The following is a 24,266-nucleotide window of genomic DNA, read 5'->3' as shown; positions in this document are numbered from 1 at the left end:
GTTGAGGTTGTAAGTAAACATTTTTCTCATGTTTTGTGATTGAATGGAAACCGAATCGCGAAGCGATGAGGTTTTCATTCCAATCACAAAACATGAGAAAAATGTTTACTTACAACCGAAACATGTCAAATGGCGGTGGCTATTTCCATTCTACTTTACTCACCAACAGTGGAACTCGATCTTGCTGAATGACACACTGGGAAAAACGTTCCTTTCCATAAAAATGTCATTGCTTTCGTCGACTATTTACCTCACGTACCTTTTTTCCACACTGCGCAGCTGATTCATTGACATTGAGGCTATCCTGAATATGTTACACAGCGAGAACTGACACTATTGTTAAGAATAGGAACTGAAGTATTTGTTTTTCATTTCTAAACTTTGTTGGTCATGATCACGTTCCAAAAATATTCATGTCGCCAAACGAACAGGACGTGACGTCGATTTGCCTTTTCATTCACTACAATACTCTTCCGGTCTCGGCTACAGGTATTTGTTTTGTTTCTGTTTCAGTGAAGCAAGTAAAAAAAAAAAGTGTTTGCGCATGTCTGTTTGTTTATCGAGACCATTATGACGTATGTATTTGTCGTCTGCGAATTTAGCACACAGAGAGATAGAGAAAGTGAGAGATGAGGCAGCGTTCGCAAACTGAACAGATGCAAAGACGCTGCGTTTGCAACGTAAAATAATACAAAAGATATTGTTTTCCATGTTTATTGGATCATTCAAAGTCAACGCCATGAACATGAAGAAATTGGAGCAGATTCGTTCAGACAGTCGCATCAACAACAGAAATTATGTGGGCTTGAAAACCAAAAAAAAACAAACAAAAAACAAAAAACAAGGAAAACAAACCCCAACAACTGAGGAAGCTCTGTGGGGAAAAAACACCTACACATACAACGCCAACCCTGAGCCAGTCAGGAGAACAACTATTTCGGAATTCTGGGATTATATCATCATCATGTGCTGTGGTAGTGGACATTCACCACGCTGTTGGTAATGTTCATCATGGGGATGCCGATGTTGGTGAAATTAGAAACGGAGGACGGAGAGACATGCACGCAACTGGAAGATGCACATGCGGTAAGACCTGCTTTGTTTTGTGGGTGTTTTGGTGTAGGGGGAGAAATCCCGCAACCGGCCTCGCTCTGTTCGACATTCGCGTTCTGGAGAAAGGAGGAATATGCGCGTTTCCGACTGTCAGTGCTGTCCGTATTGTAGGACCGCAGAGACCCTTCATTTTTGTGATCGGTGATGCGCATGATCTCTCTCGCCTCCACGCCATTGTCTGCCAGAACTGAGACGGTGGTGGCACGAACAGAATGGTTGGTGTAGCGTTCACTCAGCCCCAACCGTTGACTGATTCTGGGCATCATGACGGCCAGTGTGTTGTGACCACGCACACTTTTGAGATACCAAACGTCCTGTGTTGGGTTGAACTTTCTCCCCGTTCTTGGTTTCTGATACAGAACGTCATTTTCTTTGTTTCTTTTTTCCAAGAGCAGACGGAAAGACTTCAGGGGACAGGTGGCAGTGCCGTTGGCATACATTCTCTTTTTCGTTTTATAGTTAGTGTCACTCATCTTCCCTGGGTGATTGTTTGTGCACTCGGCATGCTTAAGGTATGCGTATTCCTTTCCCATGTCGTCCGTCTTGATGGCGAAGGAAGAGGCTTTGAGAGACCGCGTGTTTTCCATGCCTCTCCGTGCGAAATGCAGCTGGAGATCAAACCAAACCTTTTCCTGAAGCTGTGTGGGATCATTCAGGTCAAAGGCTTGGTCTGACCTCAGCTTTGTCAAGTCGCTTTCGGCTATGTTTGGATAATGTTTGGTCTCATCGCAGCCCTCTTCCTTTGCCTTCTTCAGCACCCCACAAAACATCTTGTTACTTGTGCTGAAGGCACTGTCCTTCATTATACAGATATTTCGCAGGAATGGTGGGTTGGTCAAGTGCCGATTGATGCTGGCTCTGACTCCGGCCATTGTGCTCTTTGAGTACCGTTTCTCTGTCCCGCTCCGCATTTCTGGATAGAAGCGCCGAAGGTATTCATTGAGATCATTGGGCGACAGCTCCTCGAACGCTGGGTCCAATTTCTCCTTTTCCAGCCATTCTGTGTAACAGAGAAAACCCAAAAAGGTGTTGTTGTTTTTCTTCTCAATGTTTCTAAACATGTCTGCTCTTTGATGGTAAAACCCAAGAAAGTCTAATATTGGCTGTGTGTGAGAGCAAAATCAAATAAATGATTTGCCTCCGCCACTGGAATTACTTCGTTTTACCATCAATGCATAACTTGCGTGCGTGACAGAACGAGGGGGGAGAGAGAGAGAGAGAGAGAGAGAGAGAGAGAGAGAGAGAGAGAGAGAGAGAGAGAGAGAGAGAGAGATGACGTCATCTTTTATGAAATGACGTAATCAAATAATGCGTAATATCGTTCAACTCCTTGTTCATGAATGCAAAATGATCGATGGAGAAAAAACAAAAACTAGCAAAGACTTATATCTATGAGTGCAAGGGCTTTGGAAGAAACAGGACACAAATTCAGCGAGAATAAAAATAAGGGAAAAGAGAAAATAAACTTGATTCATCATGAACAGTGCGACATTCGACGTACCTTTGAAAAGTTTGACGCCAAACTTTGTAGCCCTTTTCGTTCCCTTTGAGTCGACGTTGTCGGCAATCTCCTTTCGTTCCTGTTCCGTTGTTGGCAGAAATTGTCGTTTTCGTTTCTTGGTGGAGTTTTTGGGAGGCTCATCAAACCCCGCGTCAACGGCAATGCTGCCCTCGTTGTTTTCATTCTCATTCTGGTGTTCTGTCTCTGCGTGGCCCACTGGCACTTGTGCGCTGGCTCCTTTGTCAGCTTCATGGAGTGTGGCATGTTCGTTTTGTTTTCTTCCTTCTTCTGCTATAAATTGCTTGATGTCTTCATCATTCTCCCATTCTGAGTCACTCAGTGATGAGAGACTCAACTCGAAGTTGCCTTCAGATTCCATTTTGACAGTTGCTAACTCTTGTGATTATGGAGAGACGAAACCTCCTTGGGTCACCAGCATAATGAATATGATAAAGTTCGAGGGTAGACAGCCATTATTGATACCATTGTGTTCATACACGAAAATGATATTCATACACTCCACAAAACATGTGAAAATCACCATGCTTCACAAAACATGGGCAATCATCATTTTCTCATGTTTCTAAACCAATGAAATTGCCAGATTTTGATTTTTACTCATAGAGTATTGTAGAATCATAATTTATTGCACACACACTCACATCTTTAATTACACGATATGTTCTAACAACTTTTCCAGTTTTGTCAGTCTTGAGGGTTCTTTTCTTACTTGTCTGTATTTTGACAGTTTGTTTTGTCAGGGCGAGGATGGCACTTGGTGCTGCAGGGAATCCCTGCATCTTTGCAGCAGCACTTCTTTGTTTTGCAGCTGCCTTTGCAAGAACATACCGTTCTCGCGACGGCCTGATGTTGCCATCTAGTGGATGCGCGTGATGCGTGAATCAAGGTCACCTCTGACAGGCTGGCAGGATCTACAGCATTCAAAGAGGGAAACACCACACTGTTCATGTCAACCAGTTCCTCAACACGCAACCAATTTTTCACAATACCAGCAGGACAGTACACTTTGTACATCTCACAACCACCCACTGTTTTGGACTCGAGCACTTTACAAGTGAGCAGCCTAACATCTGTGTTGGTTCTATCGGCACTGTGGATTTTAACTCCCACTGTGTTCCCCTCTGATAACGACTTCGTCACATCTTTCAGTTTCTTTTGGTACCGAGATTCTTGGCGCTTGGCAGCCGTCAAGAAGTTTCTTCTTGCGGCGAACCGCTTGTCTCTGTGAACTGCATTGGCTTCATTTTCAACCACTGCACTGCGTCTCCAAAGAACAAACTGTCCAACCTCTAATGGCTCTTGCATGGGATTTCCCTCTGTGGGCACACATGCAGGGTCAAACACTTGATCAACAGACATCCTCACGTGGATTTACTTTCATACCATTAACAGAGGGAATGTTCGTGTGTTCTGTTCCTGCACCGACAATGTGGTTTTCACTCAAGAGGAGATAGTGTCTTCCACGCTTTCTGTTCTCAGTTGAATCATTGTTGACTGAAACAGCATGAACTGCACCGCTGTCATGACTGCCAGACTATGGAACCGCCCCATTCTGACCCTCCAGCTCCAAACTCACACCACTGTGGCTGCCGCTCTTGGACTGCAAAAACCCACCAGTCTGACTCCCAGACTGTGAAAACCCGTCATTCTGACTCCCAGGCTGTGAAAACCCGTCATTCTGTAAATTCTCTGCAAAGATAAATCAATAGATCAGCAATTACCTCGCCCATTGCAGTTGCAAAGCTGTTTTAAAGCATATAACTTTTCTTTTCTTTAGATTTGAACCTCCACCGCTCCCCCAACCCCCCACCCCCACCCCCACCCCTCCTTACACACACACACACACACACACACACACACACACACACACACACACACACACACACACACACACACAACTTCACAAGGATGGAAAAAAGCTGTTTAGAGTCTGCGGGGAAAAAAAACAGAGTCCGTCGGGTTAACCTAGACAAACCTTTTTTTTTTTTTTAGGCCTTATCAAAATCCCTTTATCCAGAAAACATTGCACTGGATGACAATACATGAAACAGTACTTACCTCCCATTATCGCTCTGGAGAATTCTCGGAGGTCCAAAACTGCAGAACTGGTCGAAGAGATGACTTGCAACCTCAGCAGCCCTCTTAGACTTCAAGGCGTATGCCCAGCTGTACTTGGAGAAGCAATCTCGGGCGTGCAGAATCCACTTGTACTTATTGTCTGGTCGGCTTCTAAAGTCAGTTAGGTCGATCCAAACTCGAAGAAGGAACGACAGGTTGATCATCGCCTTGCCTGATGGTAGACTCTTCACTGCTTGCCTCTGGCAGCAACTAGTGCAGGTCTTGGGGAAAATGTCAATTACATCCCATTTGATTCCGCCGTAGTTGCTTCTGACTTCTGCCCAGGTCTTGTCTCGGCCAGAATGGCCAACGTTAGTGTGGCATGTGGAGATTGTTTGCAAAATCTCCTCACGTGCGACAACCGGATAACCCGACTTCTTGCAAAATATTATATTCTGCGAGCCGACCATCCCGAGCTTGTACAGCCTTTTGGCCCAATGTTTGAATTTTAGACCCTCTGGACATGCCTCCTTCTCGTCCAAACTGAGCACCCGCAGAACTTTGTTGTATTTGTTTTGGGGCAGGCAAAAAGTATCTCTATTGTTCATATTCAGTTTTTGTATGTGCGCATCCAATTGCTGGTTGAAGTTTGCTTTTTGTTGCTGGTCACCACTGTCACCGTTAATCTCCATACTGTCCTCTGCTTCTCTCTTGGCTGTCAAACTGAGATCTGTGTCAGCAACTTCCCCTTTTGTGTGAACCAGTGCTCACAATTTGTTCTCACCAAGGAGCACTTTATTGCTCCAGTACAGCTTAATGGAGTTGTATTCACGAATTCGTGATCTCAAGTCGTGGCAATTAAAATACACCTAGAAAACTGGTAAATAATTTGACATTCACTCAATACCTTTTGTTGTAATAAAACAAGTTCTAAGTCCAGTAAAATCTGGCACAAAATTAAGCAATTTTCAAGTCTGATTCCAGTTTCCACTAGGGCAAAGTAGAATTCTCCTCTGGATTCCACTTTCCACTGTGACTGTTCAAGTCTGATTCCAGTTTCCACTAGGGCAAAGTAGAATTCTACTTTCCCCTAGAGATTGAATTCCAGTTTCCCCTAGAGGAAACTGGAATTCCAGTTTCATCTGGCAATAATCCAGAGGAAAGTAGAATTCCAGTTTCCTCGAGGGGAAACTGGAATTCTACTTTCCGCTAGGGGAATCTCAGATTCCTCTGGGTTCCACTTTCCACTGTGATACATATATAGCATTGTTTCTGGTTTACACCAGAAATACATAATTCTGGTTTAACTGCTACTAGAATAATTACCTTATAACACTGTCTTTAGCTGATTCTGGTACTTGTAGATACCAGGATTCATAATTTCTAGTTCTGGTCTATGTTAGAGTTCTGTTCATTATTTCTAAATTATAACTTCTAGCATTGTTTCTGGTTGCTACCAGATTTAGCTAAGCTGTTTTGGAATATTTCTGATGTAGATAAGCTACCGGAGTGGTTATTTTTAGTTACATTTCCTTCAATAAAAGATAAGTTAAGATAAGTTAAAGCAACCTCTGTCTTCGGTGTCTTATTTTAGGAGCATACAAAATAAGATATATTATATCCTTGTCCTTACACCCGACATTCCCACATCTGGCGCTTGCGAGCAGGGTAAGAGGAGCATAGACACCAGTAATTTAAAATCATATTAATACCAGAAAGCAGTGTAAGGTAGACACCAAGATGGCTGACCACGCTGCCCGCGACGCTGCGCGACAACGCTGGCAGGCTGTGCGCCCACCTAAGCTCCCCATCTTCACCGGCGACAGCGAGGGCTGTGAGCTAGAGGACTTCACCAGGGAAGTGCGACGCATCATACACCACTACGCCTTGGAGAACCTGGGAGGAGAGTCCGCTGAGTGGATGATCCGGTCTCTCAAAGGCGCCGCTCGGAGGGAGGTCACCGGTCGTCCGCCTGCTGACACCGCGACGGCGGATCTGGTGCTTGCGGCTCTACAGGAGAGCTTTGGGGACCACCGGACCAAGTCGGCTATGCTGTCCACCTTCCACAGTCGGCGGCAGGGCAACAAGGAGGGGGTCCTGAATTACGCCCAGACCCTCCATGCCCTGCAGGCGCGGCTCAACACCCTTGCAGCCGACACGGTGACAGATGAGGCACTCCGAGACAGGTTCGTTCATCCGGGAGAGGGAGGCCGCAGATGCAGGCTTCGCCGCTGTCCGCGCAGAGGCTCTGCGTTGGATGAGGGAGGAGGCCGACTGCGACGTCCGCTCAGAGCAGGTGACTGCTGCGCCAGCCCGAAACTTAGAGGTCGACGAGCTCCGTCACCATGTTGCTGAGCTGGTGAAGCAGACGGCCGCACTCCGGATGGACCTGAACCAGTGCCCCGCCTATCCAGAGCCCTCCCAGAACCACCCTTCCCATTTCCCCCTGAGCAACCCTCCCACCAACAGTCCGCGCCCCGACCCCGCTGCTGGCTGTGCAACAAGCCCGGCCATCTTCAGGCCCGCTGCCCGCTGAAGTGGCAGATCCTGAACTCTCAGTCCCACCCCGACTCCCATGTCCCCTCCCACCAGCAGCGACAGGGAAACTAATTGCCCCCGTTGTCCATAACCAGACAACGGGGGGCGAGGGTTTCCTGCAGGGACTTACTGGGAAGTGTCCCACGACAGAAGTAAGCCTGCAGGGAAAGACTGTCACTGCACTCATTGACACTGGGAGCGAAGTGTCGACCATCACTGAGGAGTGGCTGACAGCTAATCTTCGCACCACGTTCATTTGCAGCTGTGATTTCCTCACCCTCAGAGCTGCGAATGGACTGGAGATTCCTTACGCCGGCGTGGCTTTAGTGGAGGTCACCCTCTTTGGCGACAGCTTCAAGAACGTCCCTTTCCTAGTTGTGAAGAATTCCCCTGACCCTGGCACCAGAAGCAAGAAGAGGGAAGTGCCTGCGCTCATTGGAATGAACATTCTTCAACGATTGGCACCTGCTGTGGCTGCTTCATCCTTGCCGGCTAGTCTGCAGGTAGCTGTCCAGGAAGCCAGGCTCCAACAACGGCACACAGGAGGTCTGGCTAAGGTTGCTGGACCAACATTGATCCCAGCAGGCTCGGTTGCTACGGTGCGGATCACTGGACCACAGCAGTCAAGTCTACTGATTGCGTCCCCACTGTCTACGCCCCTCCCTGGTGGTTTGCTGCTGGTCCCCACTCTTGTCAGTCAAGGCTCAGCCAGGTTTGTGAGAGTAGCCAACCTCTCTGCAGTGGACTGCACCCTTAGACAAAGGACAGCTGTAGCAGTTTTAGAAAGGATTGAGACAGTGGAGAGCGATGAGGGACTCAAGTTTGACTTGTCATCGCAGAGCATCACTGTTAGCACGCAGGAGACCACGACTTCCCCTTCACCGCCCCCAGTCCCCACTCCCAACTTTGACGGCACCAGGAGACAGAGGGAGAAGCTTCAGGAACTGCTGAACAAGTTTGCGCACGGGTTTGTGCAGAGCGAGACTGACCTGGGATACGCTGACAGGGTGACCCATCGCATCCCCACCACAGACGATGCCCCTGTTGCCCAGCCATACCGCAGCATCCCACCTTGCCACCTACAGGAGGTGAAAGATCACCTTAAGGGCTTGTTGGCTCAGAACGTGATCCAAGAGAGCTACAGTCCTTATGCAGCTCCTGTAGTGCTGGTGAGGAAGAAGGATAACAGTCTCCGGCTCTGTGTGGACTACAGACGTCTCAACGCGAAGACAGTTCCTGATGCTTATCTGCTTCCCCGCATCCAGGAATCGCTCGACTCGCTGGTCGGAGCCCAGTACTTCTCCACTCTGGATCTGGCGAGTGGGTACCACCAGATTGCCATGGAACCCCGAGACCAGCACAAGACGGCCTTCTGCACTCCGTTTGGCCTCTTTGAGTACACTAGGATGCCCATGGGTCTTATCTCCGCTCCAGCCACCTTCCAGAGACTGATGCAGGCAACCATGTCTGACTTTCAGTTCCAGTTTCTGTTGGTGTACCTGGACGACCTCCTAGTGTACTCGAAGACATTCGACGAGCACCTGCAGCACCTTGAGCGCCTCCTCCAGCGTATCACCGAGACGGGCCTTAAGCTGAAGCCAGAGAAGTGCCAGTTCCTGCGAAGAGAGGTAGTCTACTTAGGGCACACCATTTCAGCGGACGGTATTAGCTGCGAAGCCGGGAAGATTGAGGCTGTTCAGAACTGGCCACTGTCCAAGACCACCACAGACCTGCGCAGCTTCCTTGGTTTTGCCAGCTACTACCGACGCTTCATCAGTGGATTCTCCAAGCTGGCCGGACCACTTCACGACCTCGTGACAGAAGGCGGCAAAGGAAGCAAGAAGAAGAAGGCAGCCATCCACCACCTGTGGACTGAACGACACCAGACATCCTTTGAGTCCCTGAAGTCGGCCCTGACAACAGCTCCAGTCTTGGGGTACGCCGACTATGAGAAGCCGTTCATCCTGGAAACCGATGCCAGTCACCTTGTCCCTACACCCGACATTCCCACATAGCAATTGAAGGAATTTAGTTTGCATTGTTCAACATTTTAAAAGTGCTACTGTCATCAAATTGGTATTCACATATTAAATTGTATAAGACCTCAACATTTTAAATTTTAAATGTGGTGTTGTCGTATTTGTTCTGGTGGTTGTTGGTTGGTGAATACTTCTCAGTCAAACGCAATAAAAGTGAGTCGAGCAAGCGAAGTCATTTCTTTTTGTTTACTTCCCAAAGGTTCCCGCTCGACTGCCGATATCTTTCACAAGTCTCGCGGTCTCACGTGATCATACAGGCACACATCTTATTAGTGCAATGCGCAAAACAAACCAACAAGCGTGCAACAATGTCATGGACAGTCATCGTCTCACATGCACCCCCCGGGACATGCAACGGCGTCCCGCCGTTGACCAAGTGTCATCAACGACAAAATACTACAAGCTAATTTGCACAAACAATTCTTTACCACCAAAAGAATTCTTAAAGACAAAAACGTATGGCAAAACCACAAAGACAATCGTACGGTGCATCAATGGGAAGCCACACTATATTCAAAAATATAAACTGTGCACAACGCTCGCCAAAACATAGGGTGCCAAATGTTGCGAAAAAGATCCCCAGTCAATTTCATTTAAGCCTTTCTCAAAAACGTTTAGACTAAAAAGTTACTATCTAAAATATTCGTCGTGGCCAAATACATTCACCCTTTTCGTTACAACCACCAAAAGCAACGAACATACACCACACAAAAAAATGTATATAATAAACAACAAGTCGCGTAAGGCGAAAATACAATATTTAGTCAAGTAGCTGTCGAACTCACAGAATGAAACTGAACGCAATGCCATTTTTCAGCAAGACCGTATACTCGTAGCATCGTCAGTCCACCGCTCATGGCAAAGGCAGTGAAATTGACAAGAAGAGCGGGGTAGTAGTTGCGCTAAGAAGGATAGCACGCTTTTCTGTACCTCTCTTTGTTTTAACTTTCTGAGCGTGTTTTTAATCCAAACATATCATATCTATATGTTTTTGGAATCAGGAACCGACAAGGAATAAGATGAAAGTGTTTTTAGATTGATTTCGACAATTTAATTTTGATAATAATTTTTTTATATTTAATTTTCAGAGCTTGTTTTTAATCCGAATATAACATATTTATATGTTTTTGGAATCAGCAAATGATGGAAAATAAGATAAACGTAAATTTGGATCGTTTTAAAAAAATTTATTTTTGTTTACAATTTTCAGATTTTTAATGACCAAAGTCATTAATTAATGTTTAAGCCACCAAGCTGAAATGCAATACCGAAGTCCGGGCTTCGTCGAAGATTACTTGACCAAAATTTCAACCAATTTGGTTAAAAAATGAGGGCGTGACAGTGCCGCCTCAACTTTCACGAAAAGCCGGATATGACGTCATCAAAGACATTTATCAAAAAAATGGAAAAACGTTCGGGGATTTCATACCCAGGAACTCTCATGTCAAATTTCATAAAGATCGGTCCAGTAGTTTAGTCTGAATCGCTCTACACACACACACACACACAGACAGACAGACAGACAGACACACACACGCACATACACCACGACCCTCGTTTCGATTCCCCCTCGATGTTAAAATATTTAGTCAAAACTTGACTAAATATAAAAATCAGGAAATAATGTACATGTCCGGAATTTGTCCCATGGCAGCAATCTTCTTCTTTATCTTTTACATGCATACAAAAAAAACCACAAGTACACCTAAGAGTGTCTTGAAAATACCATCAAAATTAAACTGCAATCACAAAACAATGTAGCCTTGACTACGCATTAATTTCATTGCAGCATCAAATCTTGGAAAAAACAAAAACTGAAACAAGTTCAGCCCCCCAAATTATACAATGCAAAACAAAACACTAACAGGTTATCTCCCTTTGATCGTGCATTCATAAGTCAATTGCAATAAGACAATGTAGCCGTGACTACAACTTGCATTGACTGCAACCTAGAATATTGGAGAGAACAGCAAAACAGATTCTCTCCCTTTGATCACACCATGCTGCTTCACCCTTGACAAATCAGACAAGCACAACTAATTTCCAGAAAGAAAAAAACAAAACAAAAAATCCGGTATAAAATTGATCTTAAAAATGTATCCATTATTCCTTTGTCCTTTCCTACAATTGACTATTCTGCAGCAACCACTGACAGGTTCAGCCTTGACTGAACACTGTCCTTTACTACAAGTCTAATTGGAAATATGTTATCTCCCTTTACACAAAGCACAACTACGTAACATTTTACAAACGTTGAATTTTCGGTTACTACAACCCAATCATGCAATAATGGTATACACTGTCTGCAAAAAACAAACAAAAACAAACACTTGACTATAATTTATTGACGCCATCCTCCAAAAAGTCAAAGATGAATTTGCACTAAAAAAAAATAACAGAACCTAAAAAAAAAGAAAAACACAAAAAAGAAAACATTTAAACTGTCAAAATTGAAACGACTATGGTCACTCTGTTCTGTACAATTCCAAAATCAACTTGTCATGCAATTCAATTCTTTCATGCAAAACGTTTGAATCAACTTGTATCAATGCTCTCCAAAAAATCATTATCAGCGGACAATTCCAGATTATGTCAAAATTTAATTACCACTGCTTCCATAAAATTCATTCTAAACATTTCAAATGAAGGAACAAATAATCTCTGCAACTATTTACCATAAAAATGTTGAACAAACACAGTGTTTTCATCAGTCATAATGTTCTTTTCTTCCTCTCAAATATCTTCCATTACAACATTATACAAGTACCCAAAAGAAGTTACTTCCCTTTCATCATATGAAAACACCACCCACAAATAAAAACGTTTCTATTGTAAAAATTAGTTTAGTCCATCAAACGCAAACTCACCAATAACTAACATTTGCAATTTTCAGTCTGTCAGCGTACACTAAACATTACTAATCACAAATTTTTATGCTATATCTTTCTTTCTTTTCTCTGAGATGCAAACAGAAAAACAGCAATTCAATCAACATGGCAAGTATGCAATTTCCAATAAAGCAGAATTGACTACACATTTTGGATTGCACAATCTTTCTACATTCATAACATAATTCCAAATTCTCAACCTGAATGCAAGAAAAGATGACACTCTTTCCACCACGGCACAATGACCTTCCATTTGCAATACCCACTATAGTAGCGAAAGCTACCAATTAATGGTTACAAATTTATCCTTATTTCCCAAAAAGAACTCATTCTTTTCTAAGGATTACCCCTTCATCTGTACCAAAAACAAAACAATGCCATCGTGCCATGCTGATGAAAAACCATCCTCCCATCTTCTCTCATTTTGCGTCAACCTTCAATTTTCTAAAACATTCTTAAAACAATTGCGCATTTTCATACCAAAGCCCGCCAATAACACACCGTGACAGCCGTTTACTGTCACCTTTGCAAAAACAACACAAAATGTATGGAGCACCATTTTCACCAAAACTAAGTATCATCATCCTCCATCAATCCCTTTTTATTCCTAACACACTCTACATAAATGTACTTCTCTTGCAAATAAAACTTGTTATTTTCCCTGCTCGAGGTGCACACAAATGACTGATCTCTCACAGAGCGCTTATCTTCACTCCTGTTTGAGATCCCGAGCGAAACTGCTGAATTTGTCCATCATATCTAACACAAACTGCTGGTTTCTGTCTATCACCTTGTCCATGTACAACCCTCTCCTGATCACCAACCTCAATCTGCCTCACTGACCTAGGTAAATTGTGCGGATTGCTGTGTCGACCTGCTGTGGCCCTACTTGAACGTCTCACTTCCTGCGCTGGCAGTTGGGGTGCTGCCGCAGCGGCCATTTCTTGAGGATTAACTGGCTGAGGTAACATGCCTACCCATGTGTCAGACTCATCTGATGAATCTGAAAAGTCTCTGGCATCTATATATATCTGGTTCCGATTCTGACGTTTCTTCGTCACTGTCTACCGGTTCCTGACTGTACTTTTCTGGTACTCTTTTCAGTTCATTTCTGTAAACTCTCTTCGCTCTTCCAGTTTTCTTACTGACCACCGTGTACACATTGTCTCTCACGTTTTTCACAACAAACTCTTCCTTCCTCCATTTGTCCTGGATTTTGTTTCTACCTGGAGGTCGGTTTCTAAGCAGTACTCTCTCTCCTTTCTGAACCAGGGTCGACTTTGACCTGCCTATCAAACCGATCTTTTCTCTTGTCGGCTTCTTCTTGTATCCTGCTCCTGACATGTTTGTACGCTAGGTCCAAGCTATGACGGTGTTGCAACACCCAATCTGGACAAGGTATCACTGGCTCTGCTATTGAGTCTACGGGTAGGCGCGCTTTTCGCCCAAACATGAGAAAGTAGGGAGACAGCCCTGTGGTAGCGTGGGTTGTAGCATTGTAAGCGAAACAAACCTGCGACAAATGCTCGGGCCACCTTCGATTTTTCTTACTCTCCGGTAGTGTTCTCAGCAGATCGTGCAACGTTCTGTTGAAACGTTCGGTTTGACCATTGCCCTGTGGTTTGTAGGGTGTTGTCCGAGATTTCTCTATCCCGTACGTCCTACACAACTTTGCTATCACCTGCGACTCAAAGTTTCTTGCTTGGTCACTATGAAGCCTCTGTGGAATGCCTAGCTTATAAAACCATTCACGGACTAGAACGTTCGCAGTCGTTTCTGCGGTTTGGTTTCTGGTGGGAACGGCTGCAGTAAACTTTGTGAACACGTCAGTAATGACCAAAACGTTCTCTCTACCATCATATGCTGGCTCTAGGACAGTGAAGTCTATCGCAACAACCTCCAAAGGGCGCGTAGCTATCATGGGTGTTAACTGGGCCCTAACTGCATGGATTTGGGCTTTGGCTGCAGGCAACGACTACAGAGCTTGCAATAATCAAAAACATCTGCCGTCATTCCTAACCAAAAATAATGCTCCCTTGCTAGCTGTGTGGTTCTTTCCACCCCCTGATGCCCCATGTGGTCATGCAACTGTTCCAAGATCATCCTGCTTCTGTTCTTTGGAATGACCAACTGAAAACTTTGCTGTTGCACTGGCGTTTTCACTATGCGATAAAGTACCCCTTCCTTTATCCCCAACCGCTTCCATTGTTTCAACAATTTGACAGTCCCTAGGCTCTCTGCTTGCCTTTCTTCTCGGGTCGGCTTTTGTTGTTTCGCAACATACCTCATCGCTCTTGCAATGTCTACATCCTGCTGCTGCATGTTACGCAGCTCTGTGCTTTGTGCGGGTCCAGTTCCAGTATTGTCTATGTCCTGACTGTACTTCACCAATACCACTTGTTCTGAAAATCCCATCTCTCCCTCTTTTGGAAAACAATCTGAGTGCTCCTCCAAAAACTTCTTCACCAATACCACTTGTTCTGAAAATCCCATCTCTCCCTCTTTTGTAAAACAATCTGAGTGCTCTTCCAAAAAAATCTTCACCAATACCACTTGTTCTGAATATCCCATCTCTCCCTCTTTTGGAAAACAATCTGAGTGCTCTTCCAAAAACTTCATCACCAATACCACTTGTTCTGAAAATCCCATCTCTCCCTCTTTTGGAAAACAATCTGAGTGCTCTTCCAAAAACTTCTTCACGAATACCACTTGTTCTGAAAATCTCATCTCTCCCTCTTTTGGAAAACAATCTGAGTGCTCTTCCAAAAACTTTTTTCACCAATACCACTTGTTCTGAAAATCCCATCTCTCCCTCTTTTGGAAAACAATCTGAGTGCTCTTCCAAAAAATTCTTCACCAATACCACTTGTTCTGAAAATCCCATCTCTCCCTCTTTTGGAAAACAATGTGAGTGCTCTTCCAAAAAATTCGTCCCCAATACCACTTGTTCTGAAAATCCCATCTCTCCCTCTTTTGGAAAACAATCTGAGTGCTCTTCCAAAAAATTCTTCACCAATACCACTTGTTCTGAAAATCCCATCTCTCCCTCTTTTGGAAAACAATCTGAGTGCTCTTCCAAAAACTTCTTCACCAATACCACTTGTTCTGAAAATCCATCTCTCCCTCTTTTGGAAAACAATCTGAGTGCTCTTCCAAAAACTTCTTCACCAATACCACTTGTTCTGAAAATCCCATCTCTCCCTCTTTTGAAAAACAATCTGAGTGCTCTTCCAAAATATTCTTCATCGATACCACTTATTCTGAAAATCCCATCTCTCCCTCTTTTGGAAAACAATCTGAGTGCTCTTCCAAAAAATTCTTCACCAATACCACTTGTTCTGAAAATCCCATCTCTTCCTCTTTTGGAAAACAATCTGAGTGCTCTTCCAAAAACTTCTTCACCAATACCACTTGTTCTGAAAATCCTATCTCTCCCTCTTTTGGAAAACAATCTGAGTGCTCTTCCAAAAAAATCTTCACCAATACCACTTGTTCTGAAAATCCCATCTCTCCCTCTTTTGGAAAACAATCTGAGTGCTCTTCCAAAAACTTCTTCACCAATACCACTTGTTCTGAAAATCCCATCTCTCCCTCTTTTGGAAAACAATCTGAGTGCTCTTCCAACAAATTCTTCACCAATACCACTTGTTCTGAAAATCCCATCTCTCCCTCTTTTGGAAAACAATCTGAGTGCTCTTCCAAAAACTTCTTCACCAATACCACTTGTTCTGAAAATCCCATCTCTCCCTCTTTTGGAAAACAATCTGAGTGCTCTTCCAAAAAATTCTTCACCAATACCACTTGTTCTGAAAATCCCATCTCTCCCTCTTTTGGAAAACAATCTGAGTGCTCTTCCAAAAACTTCTTCACCAATACCACTTGTTCTGAAAATCCATCTCTCCCTCTTTTGGAAAACAATCTGAGTGCTCTTCCAAAAAATTCTTCACCAATACCACTTGTTCTGAAAATCCCATCTCTCCCTCTTTTGGAAAACAATGTGAGTGCTCTTCCAAAAAATTCTTCACCAATACCACTTGTTCTGAAAATCCCATCTCTCCCTCTTTTGGAAAACAATCTGAGTGCTCTTCCAAAAACTTCTTCACCAATACCACTTGTTCTGAAAATCCCATCTCTCCCTCTTTTGGAAAACAATCTGAGTGCTCTTCCAACAAATTCTTCACCAATACCACTTGTTCTGAAAATCCCATCTCTCTCTCTTTTGGAAAAGAATCTGAGTGCTCTTCCAAAATATTCTTCACCAATACCACTTGTTCTGAAAATCCCATCTCTCCCTCTTTTGGAAAACAATCTGAGTGCTCTTCAAAAAACTTCTTCACCAATACCACTTGTTCTGAAAATCCCATCTCTCCCTCTTTTGGAAAACAATCTGAGTGCTCTTCCAACAAATTCTTCACCAATACCACTTGTTCTGAAAATCCCATCTCTCCCTCTTTTGGAAAACAATCTGAGTGCTCTTCCAAAAAATTCTTCACCAATACCACTTGTTCTGAAAATCCCATCTCTCCCTCTTTTGGAAAACAATCTGAGTGCTCTTCCAAAAAATTCTTCACCAATACCACTTGTTCTGAAAATCCCATCTCTCCCTCTTTTGGAAAACAATCTGAGTGCTCTTCCAAAAAATTCTTCACCAATACCACTTGTTCTGAACTAAATCTCGAAAAATCTACTTCAGGAAGTTTCACAGTGCTTTTCTCCTGTCCCACTCCCTTCTCTGTCAGGTCAACTTCTTGCCTGTAGATAAAGATTTCGTTGACGTCTGTAACCTCAATCTCTGTTTCCCACTCTGCGTCAACTACAACGTCCATCTTTTCTACACAGTCTATCCTGACATTTTTGTTCAGCCATACATCTGATTGTCCCACATTAGTTACCTGTAGTGGAAACAAGCCATTCACTTTCTTTGCTACAGTGTCCATGACCAAAATGCTCTTGGGAAGATGTTCTTGGGTAACTAAACGTCTAATCATCACAGACTCTCCAGGGTCACCTACACCTGCTGATACCATGACAACTGAGATGGAATTTGCTGGAAGTAGTGTTTTCTCTTCAGCTGTTTTAGCGAATTTGGCATTCCCCCTATTTTTCATCACTTCTGCCTGTATCTCGCTAACTTCCACTGAACTGTCTGTGAACATTTTCTTCCTGTCTAAACACTCTCTCAAAATGTTCATTCTTACCAGCATGGGAGGACGAGGAGGTTTGTTCTGTGCTTTGGTCACGAAAATTCCCACATTTTTGACCACTTGATCACCTATTTTGACATCTGTTACAGAATATCCCGCATAAGGTATGTGTAACCCATGTGCTGCCCTGAGCGTCAAAAAGGATTCTTTTAACTGAACCACAGAACCAAAATGCTCTGTAAAATAGTCATCAGTCACTGTAGTGACCATAGATCCTGTGTCTAAAAGGCCCTGAACTCTCACTTTGTGTATCAGGAGGTCTATTACCGGACTTTTTTCTGTCAATTTGGGTGAGCCTCTAGACTTCACCTGCGCTTGGCTCTGTTTGGCGCAGGCCTCTACCGGTTTCCCGAGCGCCCATGCCCAAAATGCTGTCCTCTCCGTCTACCCCCTCGGCCACGTCCGCGACCCGATGCTCCACCCTCTAAGTCTAGTGAGGTACATTCCCTGACAAAGTGTCCCTCTACCCCACATCGGTAACACCCCGACCTCGAACTTCTTCCCCCCCCCCCCCCCTTGAGCCAGCGTCAATGCTTTTACGGTCTCTGTCTGTACCTTCACCGTCTCCTTTAGGTCCTTGACCTCCTGGTGGACGGAGTCAGGGGCCTGCCCTGCGTCAACCCTAAATGCCTCTACTGGGGTTGGGGAGGGGGGTACATCCATGCTCCACTGTAAAGCGATTTGCCTCACATCAACGAAAGTCATGCCCTTCTTTTCTTGTACGGTTTTCTTCAACTCTCTCCTCAGGATCGTATCTCGGACTCCAGCTATAAACTGATCTCTAATAGCCTCATCCGGGTTGGGGAAAACTGATGTCTTAAGTGCAAGCACTTTCTCTTGTAAATCTCCAAGTCCGAACGAAAACTCACGAACATCTTCATCTGCGCGTTGCCGTCTACCATAGAACTGTCCCAGAATTTCGTGAGAGGACCCCACCCCCGAAAAATGTTCCCTCAATACGTGAAAAATCTTGTCCACCCCCTCTGCTTTACCCACACTCAACTTGACTTCTTTGGCGGCCACACCACTGAGGTGTTCCAACACAAAACCTTTCACGTCTTTCACAGCATTTTGTTCTAGGACTCTTTTACAGTCTTCTATCCACTGAACCACATTCTCGTCCCCTCTGCCTGTGAATGTATACAATGTTTTTTTCTTTTCTCATGTACACAACATTTTGTTCTGACATTTCTAACTTCAGTTTTGCCAATTCCTCTTTTAAAGACTCTACAGTGTCTGGTTCTTGCCCAGCGGACTCCATAACTAACAAGAAATTCCTCTGATAGGAAAAACACCCCCGTTGGTCAAAGGGAAATAACCATTCTCACTGCCACCAACTGAGAAGGTTATTTCCCTTTGACCAACGGGAGTGTCCGTCTATAAGTCGTTGTATAATTTTAATCCACCAATAACTCCCTAACCGTGTGTTTGACTGGTCCCAATTTTTGTAAGGACCGTCTCAGGAATGTATAGAACCTGTTCACCAAGTTTGGTGACGATCGGTCCGTTCATTCTTGAGATCTACTTGCGAACACAAACACACAAATACCGCCACAAACACATCGAGTGAAACCTATACACTCCCCTATACCGGGGGTGTAATAATATTTAACACAAAGTCCAAAAAATTAATACCAAACTATCCCCCAAACACATTTCTGCAAAAATGTTCAAGTCCCAAAATAACAGCAAAAAGTAACGCCAAAATAACACAATATAATCAGGCAAGTCAAGTCTGACTGGTCAAAGTCAAAATTTTATACTCAACCCAAAATGTCATGACACAGAATTTCTTGTCCACTCAGGCATCACCCTACCATCAATCATTCCACCTAGCCTGCACTCCTTTAATTTTAAAATGTCTTATACAACAATCCCTAATTATATCAACAGTCCAAATATGTGTCAAGTGTACTCTGGTAACTACCTTTCTTGGGGGGAAAAATATCATGTAAGCGGCGAGAGCCTGTAATTTACATTGACGGTGTAAACTGCCTAAACCTGACAAAAACCCTTCACAATTTCAATACTTATTCAATGCACCGCAATGCAAACCACAACATGATATATATATAAATCTTAAGCCGACTTAGGTCGACCAAATGTCGCCCTAAAGCCCCCATTTTACAACACTTTCGATTTAGGGCGACCAAAATTCGGTCGCCCTAAGTTTTGGCGTCTTTTCTCCAATTCTATTGGCCTGACAACATTGACCCCATGCGCTATCGAGGACACAGTGCCTTACGTTTCTTGCTTGTAAATCGCACGACGTTGGGATTTACCGTTTGAGCACAAAATTGAACAAGTGATTTTGAGACTTAGGCCGTCCTTTGCAAAAAGGGGTCTTTAGACAACCACGATACTTATACAAATATTTTTTCAACTGAGTGTAAACATATCATCATCATTAAGGCGACGATGTTAAACACCTATATTTTAATCTTGACTGATTTTCACAGTCAATTCTTGACTGTTGGGTGTAGGTCACTTAGCAAATGTAATTACAAAATTTAGGTAATATTGCTTTAAAAACAACGGATATAGCACTGGTAGCCATAAAACCCCTTTTTACAATGGTCGCCCTATAGGCGGATTTATATTTATATATATATACCAACAACAATTTCTAATTACACCTCTTTTATCCAGCACATTCAAAAATTCCTCCAGCTGTAGTGCAAGTCCTGACCTCTTTTTTTCAACCCTCTCATTTACTGCCACTACACGCAGTACATAGGTATCTATCATTTACCAACAGATGTATCTAATGTTTCTTGGTCATAACAGTATCTTCACTTTCTTAACTGCATTCTCTGCGTGTTTTTTTTTCTTTCAATACTGCACCCATGGTTTATTTTCTAATCACCTGCATCATAATGTTGCTTTCGTTGGCCATGCCGGTCTCTGAACCCCACGTTCACACTGCGACAGCTGGTCAGCCGGACAACTCATTCGACCTTCACTGTAACCGCTGTCTGGCAGTTGAAAACTTCGCCTCGCTGGCAGCGCAACGGGTTATGCGCTGGTTGGCACAGCTACACAGCTACGGCAGGTGCCCGCCCGGTGTCCTTTTTGGCTTTTTTTCTGTTCCGTTCAGTCCGTACAGTCGACGACGCCATTTGTGGTGTTGTCGTATTTGTTCTGGTGGTTGTTGGTGAATACTTCTCAGTCAAACGCAATAAAAGTTAGTCGAGCAAGCGAAGTCATTTCTTGTTGTTTACTTCCCAAAGGTTCCCGCTCGACTGCCGATATCTTTCACAAGTCTCGCGGTCTCACGTGATCATACAGGCACACATCTTATTAGTGCAATGCGCAAAACAAACCAACAAGCGTGCAACAATGTCATGGACAGTCATCGTCTCACATAAAAAAAAAACATTTGTGATCTTGAATTGTCTGTGCATTGATTGAAATTTGTATTTGCAAATGTTTTTTTAATGTTTTCAGGAGAACGTTAATTAACGTTTGCATGAGAACGTTTGATTATGGTTTTGTTTTGGTTAATTTTATGTTTGCATGCTAACGTTAAAAACACGTTAAATAAACGTTAATCAAACGTTTTATTTTGGTATTTTTTATGTTAGCAAAAACCGTTAAAAAAAACCGTTAAATAAACGTTAATAAAACGTTTCGTTTTGGTTTTATTTTGGTTATTTTTACGTTAGCAATAAAATAACGTTAAAGGCACAGTAAGCCTCCGTAAACCATCACAGATACAGTCAGGCTTTTACACACAGTACAAACACCCTTCCATTTGAACGCTCACCGAACGGGAACATCCTAGGTGCCCTACGTAAAGAGCGAGCAATTTTCAAAGAATTAATTTGTTCGGATTGTCTCCGTCACAATCGGACCGTGGTGCGTTTTGGCGCTAGACCTAACTTTTAAAATCTAAATAATAAATTGACAGCTTGTTACAGAAACATTCTTAAATTATAAAATAATTCTTTTTTCATCAAGACAAGATCAGTACAATTCGAAGTTTTGAAAGTTTGAAAAAAGAAAAGCCCGGAAGCAGGGTTTCGCAAGGTCGTTGTTCTCGTAGCAGACGACCAGTTCCTCTGATCAGTCAAAAGCCATCGCTAGAGTTCTTGTGAACCACATCCGTTTGTTTCGTGCATAGTCAGAGGTACATAATACATGGCAGATAAGCTCACAGCGAGCCGCATTCAAATTACAAACTGACGACTGCATTGTGAAAAAGGGAAACTGGATCACACGGGTTCACGATGGCTCAGGGGTACGATAAACCACGCAAAAATAAATTCTTTGAAAATTGCTCGCTCTTTACGGAGGGCACTTTGGATGTTCTCAAGCGGTGAGTGTTTAAATGAAAGGGTGTTTGTACTGTGCGTAAAAGCCAGACAGTATCTGTGATGGTTTACGGGCGACTTACTGTGCCTTTAATCTAACTGTTATATTATGGCTTGATTTTGGTTTTAATTTGGTTATTTTTATGTTTGCAAAAACGTTAAATTAACATTCATTTTAACGCTATATTATGGTTCGATTAACGTTAACTTAACGTTAAATATTAACGTTAATTTAACGTGTTATCACATGAGCAAATTAACGTTAATGTAATGTTAGCATGCTAACTAGGACCTGTCTGACCTTGACACCTGGCGGCCATGATGGCTCTGTTGAGGGAGACAACCCAGTCCGACATGACGTCATCCGTTCCATCCATCACACACAGTGTTCCGCCGTCCATCGTCACCACCTCGTACCGTGTGGAACACTGCAACACACACTAGAGTGTTGAACACAGCGTTAACACAAAACAAGCTTGCCATGTTCAAGCCGTCCTTCACCTCGCACAGTGAACACTGCAACACACACTATAGTGTTGAACACAGCGATGAACACAAATCGACAAGCTAGCAATGTTATAGCGCCAGTGGTGTCTCAAAGAACGGTGTCGCTGTGTTGTGCAGAAATAACACACTGAGCTTGTCACACACAAACTTGTTACGATTAAACATGTCGGTATTTCATGTCAAATAGACACACAATCCCCTACATCACCATGTTGGTTTCAATGTACTGTTCAAACAGAATGTTGTCAATTGCTTACAACCATCATACCGTCATGTTTGTATCTTGACTGCACAAATCCAGACATTCTTTCCCTGCCGTGTTTACTAAACCAAATAATGATAATAATAATGAACATTTATATAGCACTTCTGAACAGCTCAATGCGCTTTACAAGTTAAATCACAACACAACACGATATATATATTGTCTCAAATGAAAAGGAACATACTCATCAAAGAGCACACATACATGCATGCATAATAATATTTAGAATCGAATGTGTTCAGTGCAGCACAGTGCACAGTCAAACACGCAAACAAACACATCCAGCAGATTAATACTCACAAAAACACACACACCTAAAGTGTGGATGGTTACCTAAGAGGCGGCACTGGGTGCAGTGCCTTTCTAGTGCACTTGCACTACAACAGCACTGGGTGCAGTACTCGCTCCGGCATCGAAGAATTTTGCTCTAAAAAATGCACAAAATTTGACCTATTTCGTCGCCTATAGAGGACGGAAAGAATGTCATTTTGAACATTGTTATGACATTCTTTCCGTCAAAAAAGTCAATTTAACGGTGTTAAATGAAGCGACCATCCACAGAGGACGGAAAGAATGTCATTTTGAACATTGTTATGACATTCTTTCCGTCAAAAAAGTCAATTTAACGGTGTTAAATAAAGCGACCATCCACACAATTAGGTTGCCATCCAGAGTTTAGGTTGCCATCCACGTGTGGATGGTTGCCTTATGGTGATTTAGGCAACCAAACCTGTGGAAAAATGGGTACACACACACACATATACACACACACACATACAGACACACACACATACACACACACACACACACACAAATACACATACACACACACACACATACACACACATATATATATATATATATATATACACACACACACACACACACACACACACACACACACACACCAAAATCCCGTAAGACTGAGGTAGTGCGTGCAACTCGTGAAAATAATGAATGTGTGAAATGAAGTGAGTTGTGAACATGAGAATGGAAGTAGCTTCATCAGGATTGTGAGAAGCCTGTAGGAGATATTATGGATGACAGTTGCAAAGAGAGAATAAATTATATAAATGTGTTATATAATATATGCTTTGTAATGTTGTTGTCATATGTCCGTGTCTCAGTGTGGGTGAATGAACTAGAAACAGACTTCTCTTCTACGTCCATTCAAGTGTGACTCACTGATGGTTGTCTTTAATTATCAGGGTTCCCGTGCGAGTTCCCATTCGAGTGGCCGTCGAGTCTCTTTTCCCGTTGACTGCGATTGCGAAATGAGAGTTGACTGAACTTGCAGTGATGGGACAGATGAATCTGGAGAGAGAACCCTCCAACCAGATTGGCAATGGCCGTCTTCTAAACCGGTAACCCGTATCAACTATTCCCCCCCCCCCCCTGATCCCTCCTTCTCCATCACCCCATGATTGACACTTATAGCTGGCCGACGCAAACTTGAGTCAAGGCACAAGGATGACTACACGAGATGGCATGAGTGAATGTAAATGTGATGGATGGAAGAGTTAATAAATATATAAATAATGCAGAACTGGAAAATCGGTGTTAATTGTTTTGTTTCGTGTGAACGAACCACCTTCTGGAGTCTTTCTTAATATACACCCCTTTGTTTCTGTCTTGACAGCGCCGAGTATCTTGAGACGAGCGTATTGTGCGAGAGGGGGGGGGGGGGGGGGGGGGGGGGTGGAGTACACTTGTAGAAGTTGGGAGAGGTAGATAGGGGCAGAGTTTGTAATCACTTTGAAGCAGAGACAGCGGATTTTGTATTTGATTCGTTGAGCCACAGGCAGCCAGTGCAAATTAA

General features: G+C 43.5%; 2 protein-coding genes across 2 annotated transcripts in view; both read right to left on the bottom strand.

The window, feature by feature from the left end:
* LOC138955509 (uncharacterized) overlaps positions 1–24,266 on the bottom strand; it is a gene marked incomplete at its 5' end in the record, with an annotated part of 165,784 nt that overhangs the window by 37,146 nt on the left and 104,372 nt on the right. The window contains one exon of the mRNA XM_070327097.1: positions 21,977–22,103. Within this exon, the coding sequence (XP_070183198.1) occupies positions 21,977–22,103 (127 nt within the window). The remainder of the gene's footprint in view (positions 1–21,976; positions 22,104–24,266) is intronic.
* On the bottom strand, positions 963–3,257 carry LOC138955503 (uncharacterized). The gene is made up of 2 exons (XM_070327096.1): positions 2,615–3,257; positions 963–2,113 (listed from the first exon to the last, which is right to left on the bottom strand). The coding sequence occupies exons 1-2, from the start codon at positions 2,991–2,993 to the stop codon at positions 963–965; spliced, it is 1,530 nt and encodes a 509-aa protein (XP_070183197.1). The 5' UTR covers positions 2,994–3,257.

Source organism: Littorina saxatilis, unplaced genomic scaffold (genome assembly GCF_037325665.1).
Source record: "Littorina saxatilis isolate snail1 unplaced genomic scaffold, US_GU_Lsax_2.0 scaffold_237, whole genome shotgun sequence".
In the NCBI taxonomy this organism is placed as follows: Eukaryota; Metazoa; Mollusca; class Gastropoda; order Littorinimorpha; family Littorinidae; genus Littorina; species Littorina saxatilis.
The sequence above is the reverse complement of the archived record's forward strand: the minus strand, read 5'-3'. Positions and strand labels throughout refer to the sequence as shown.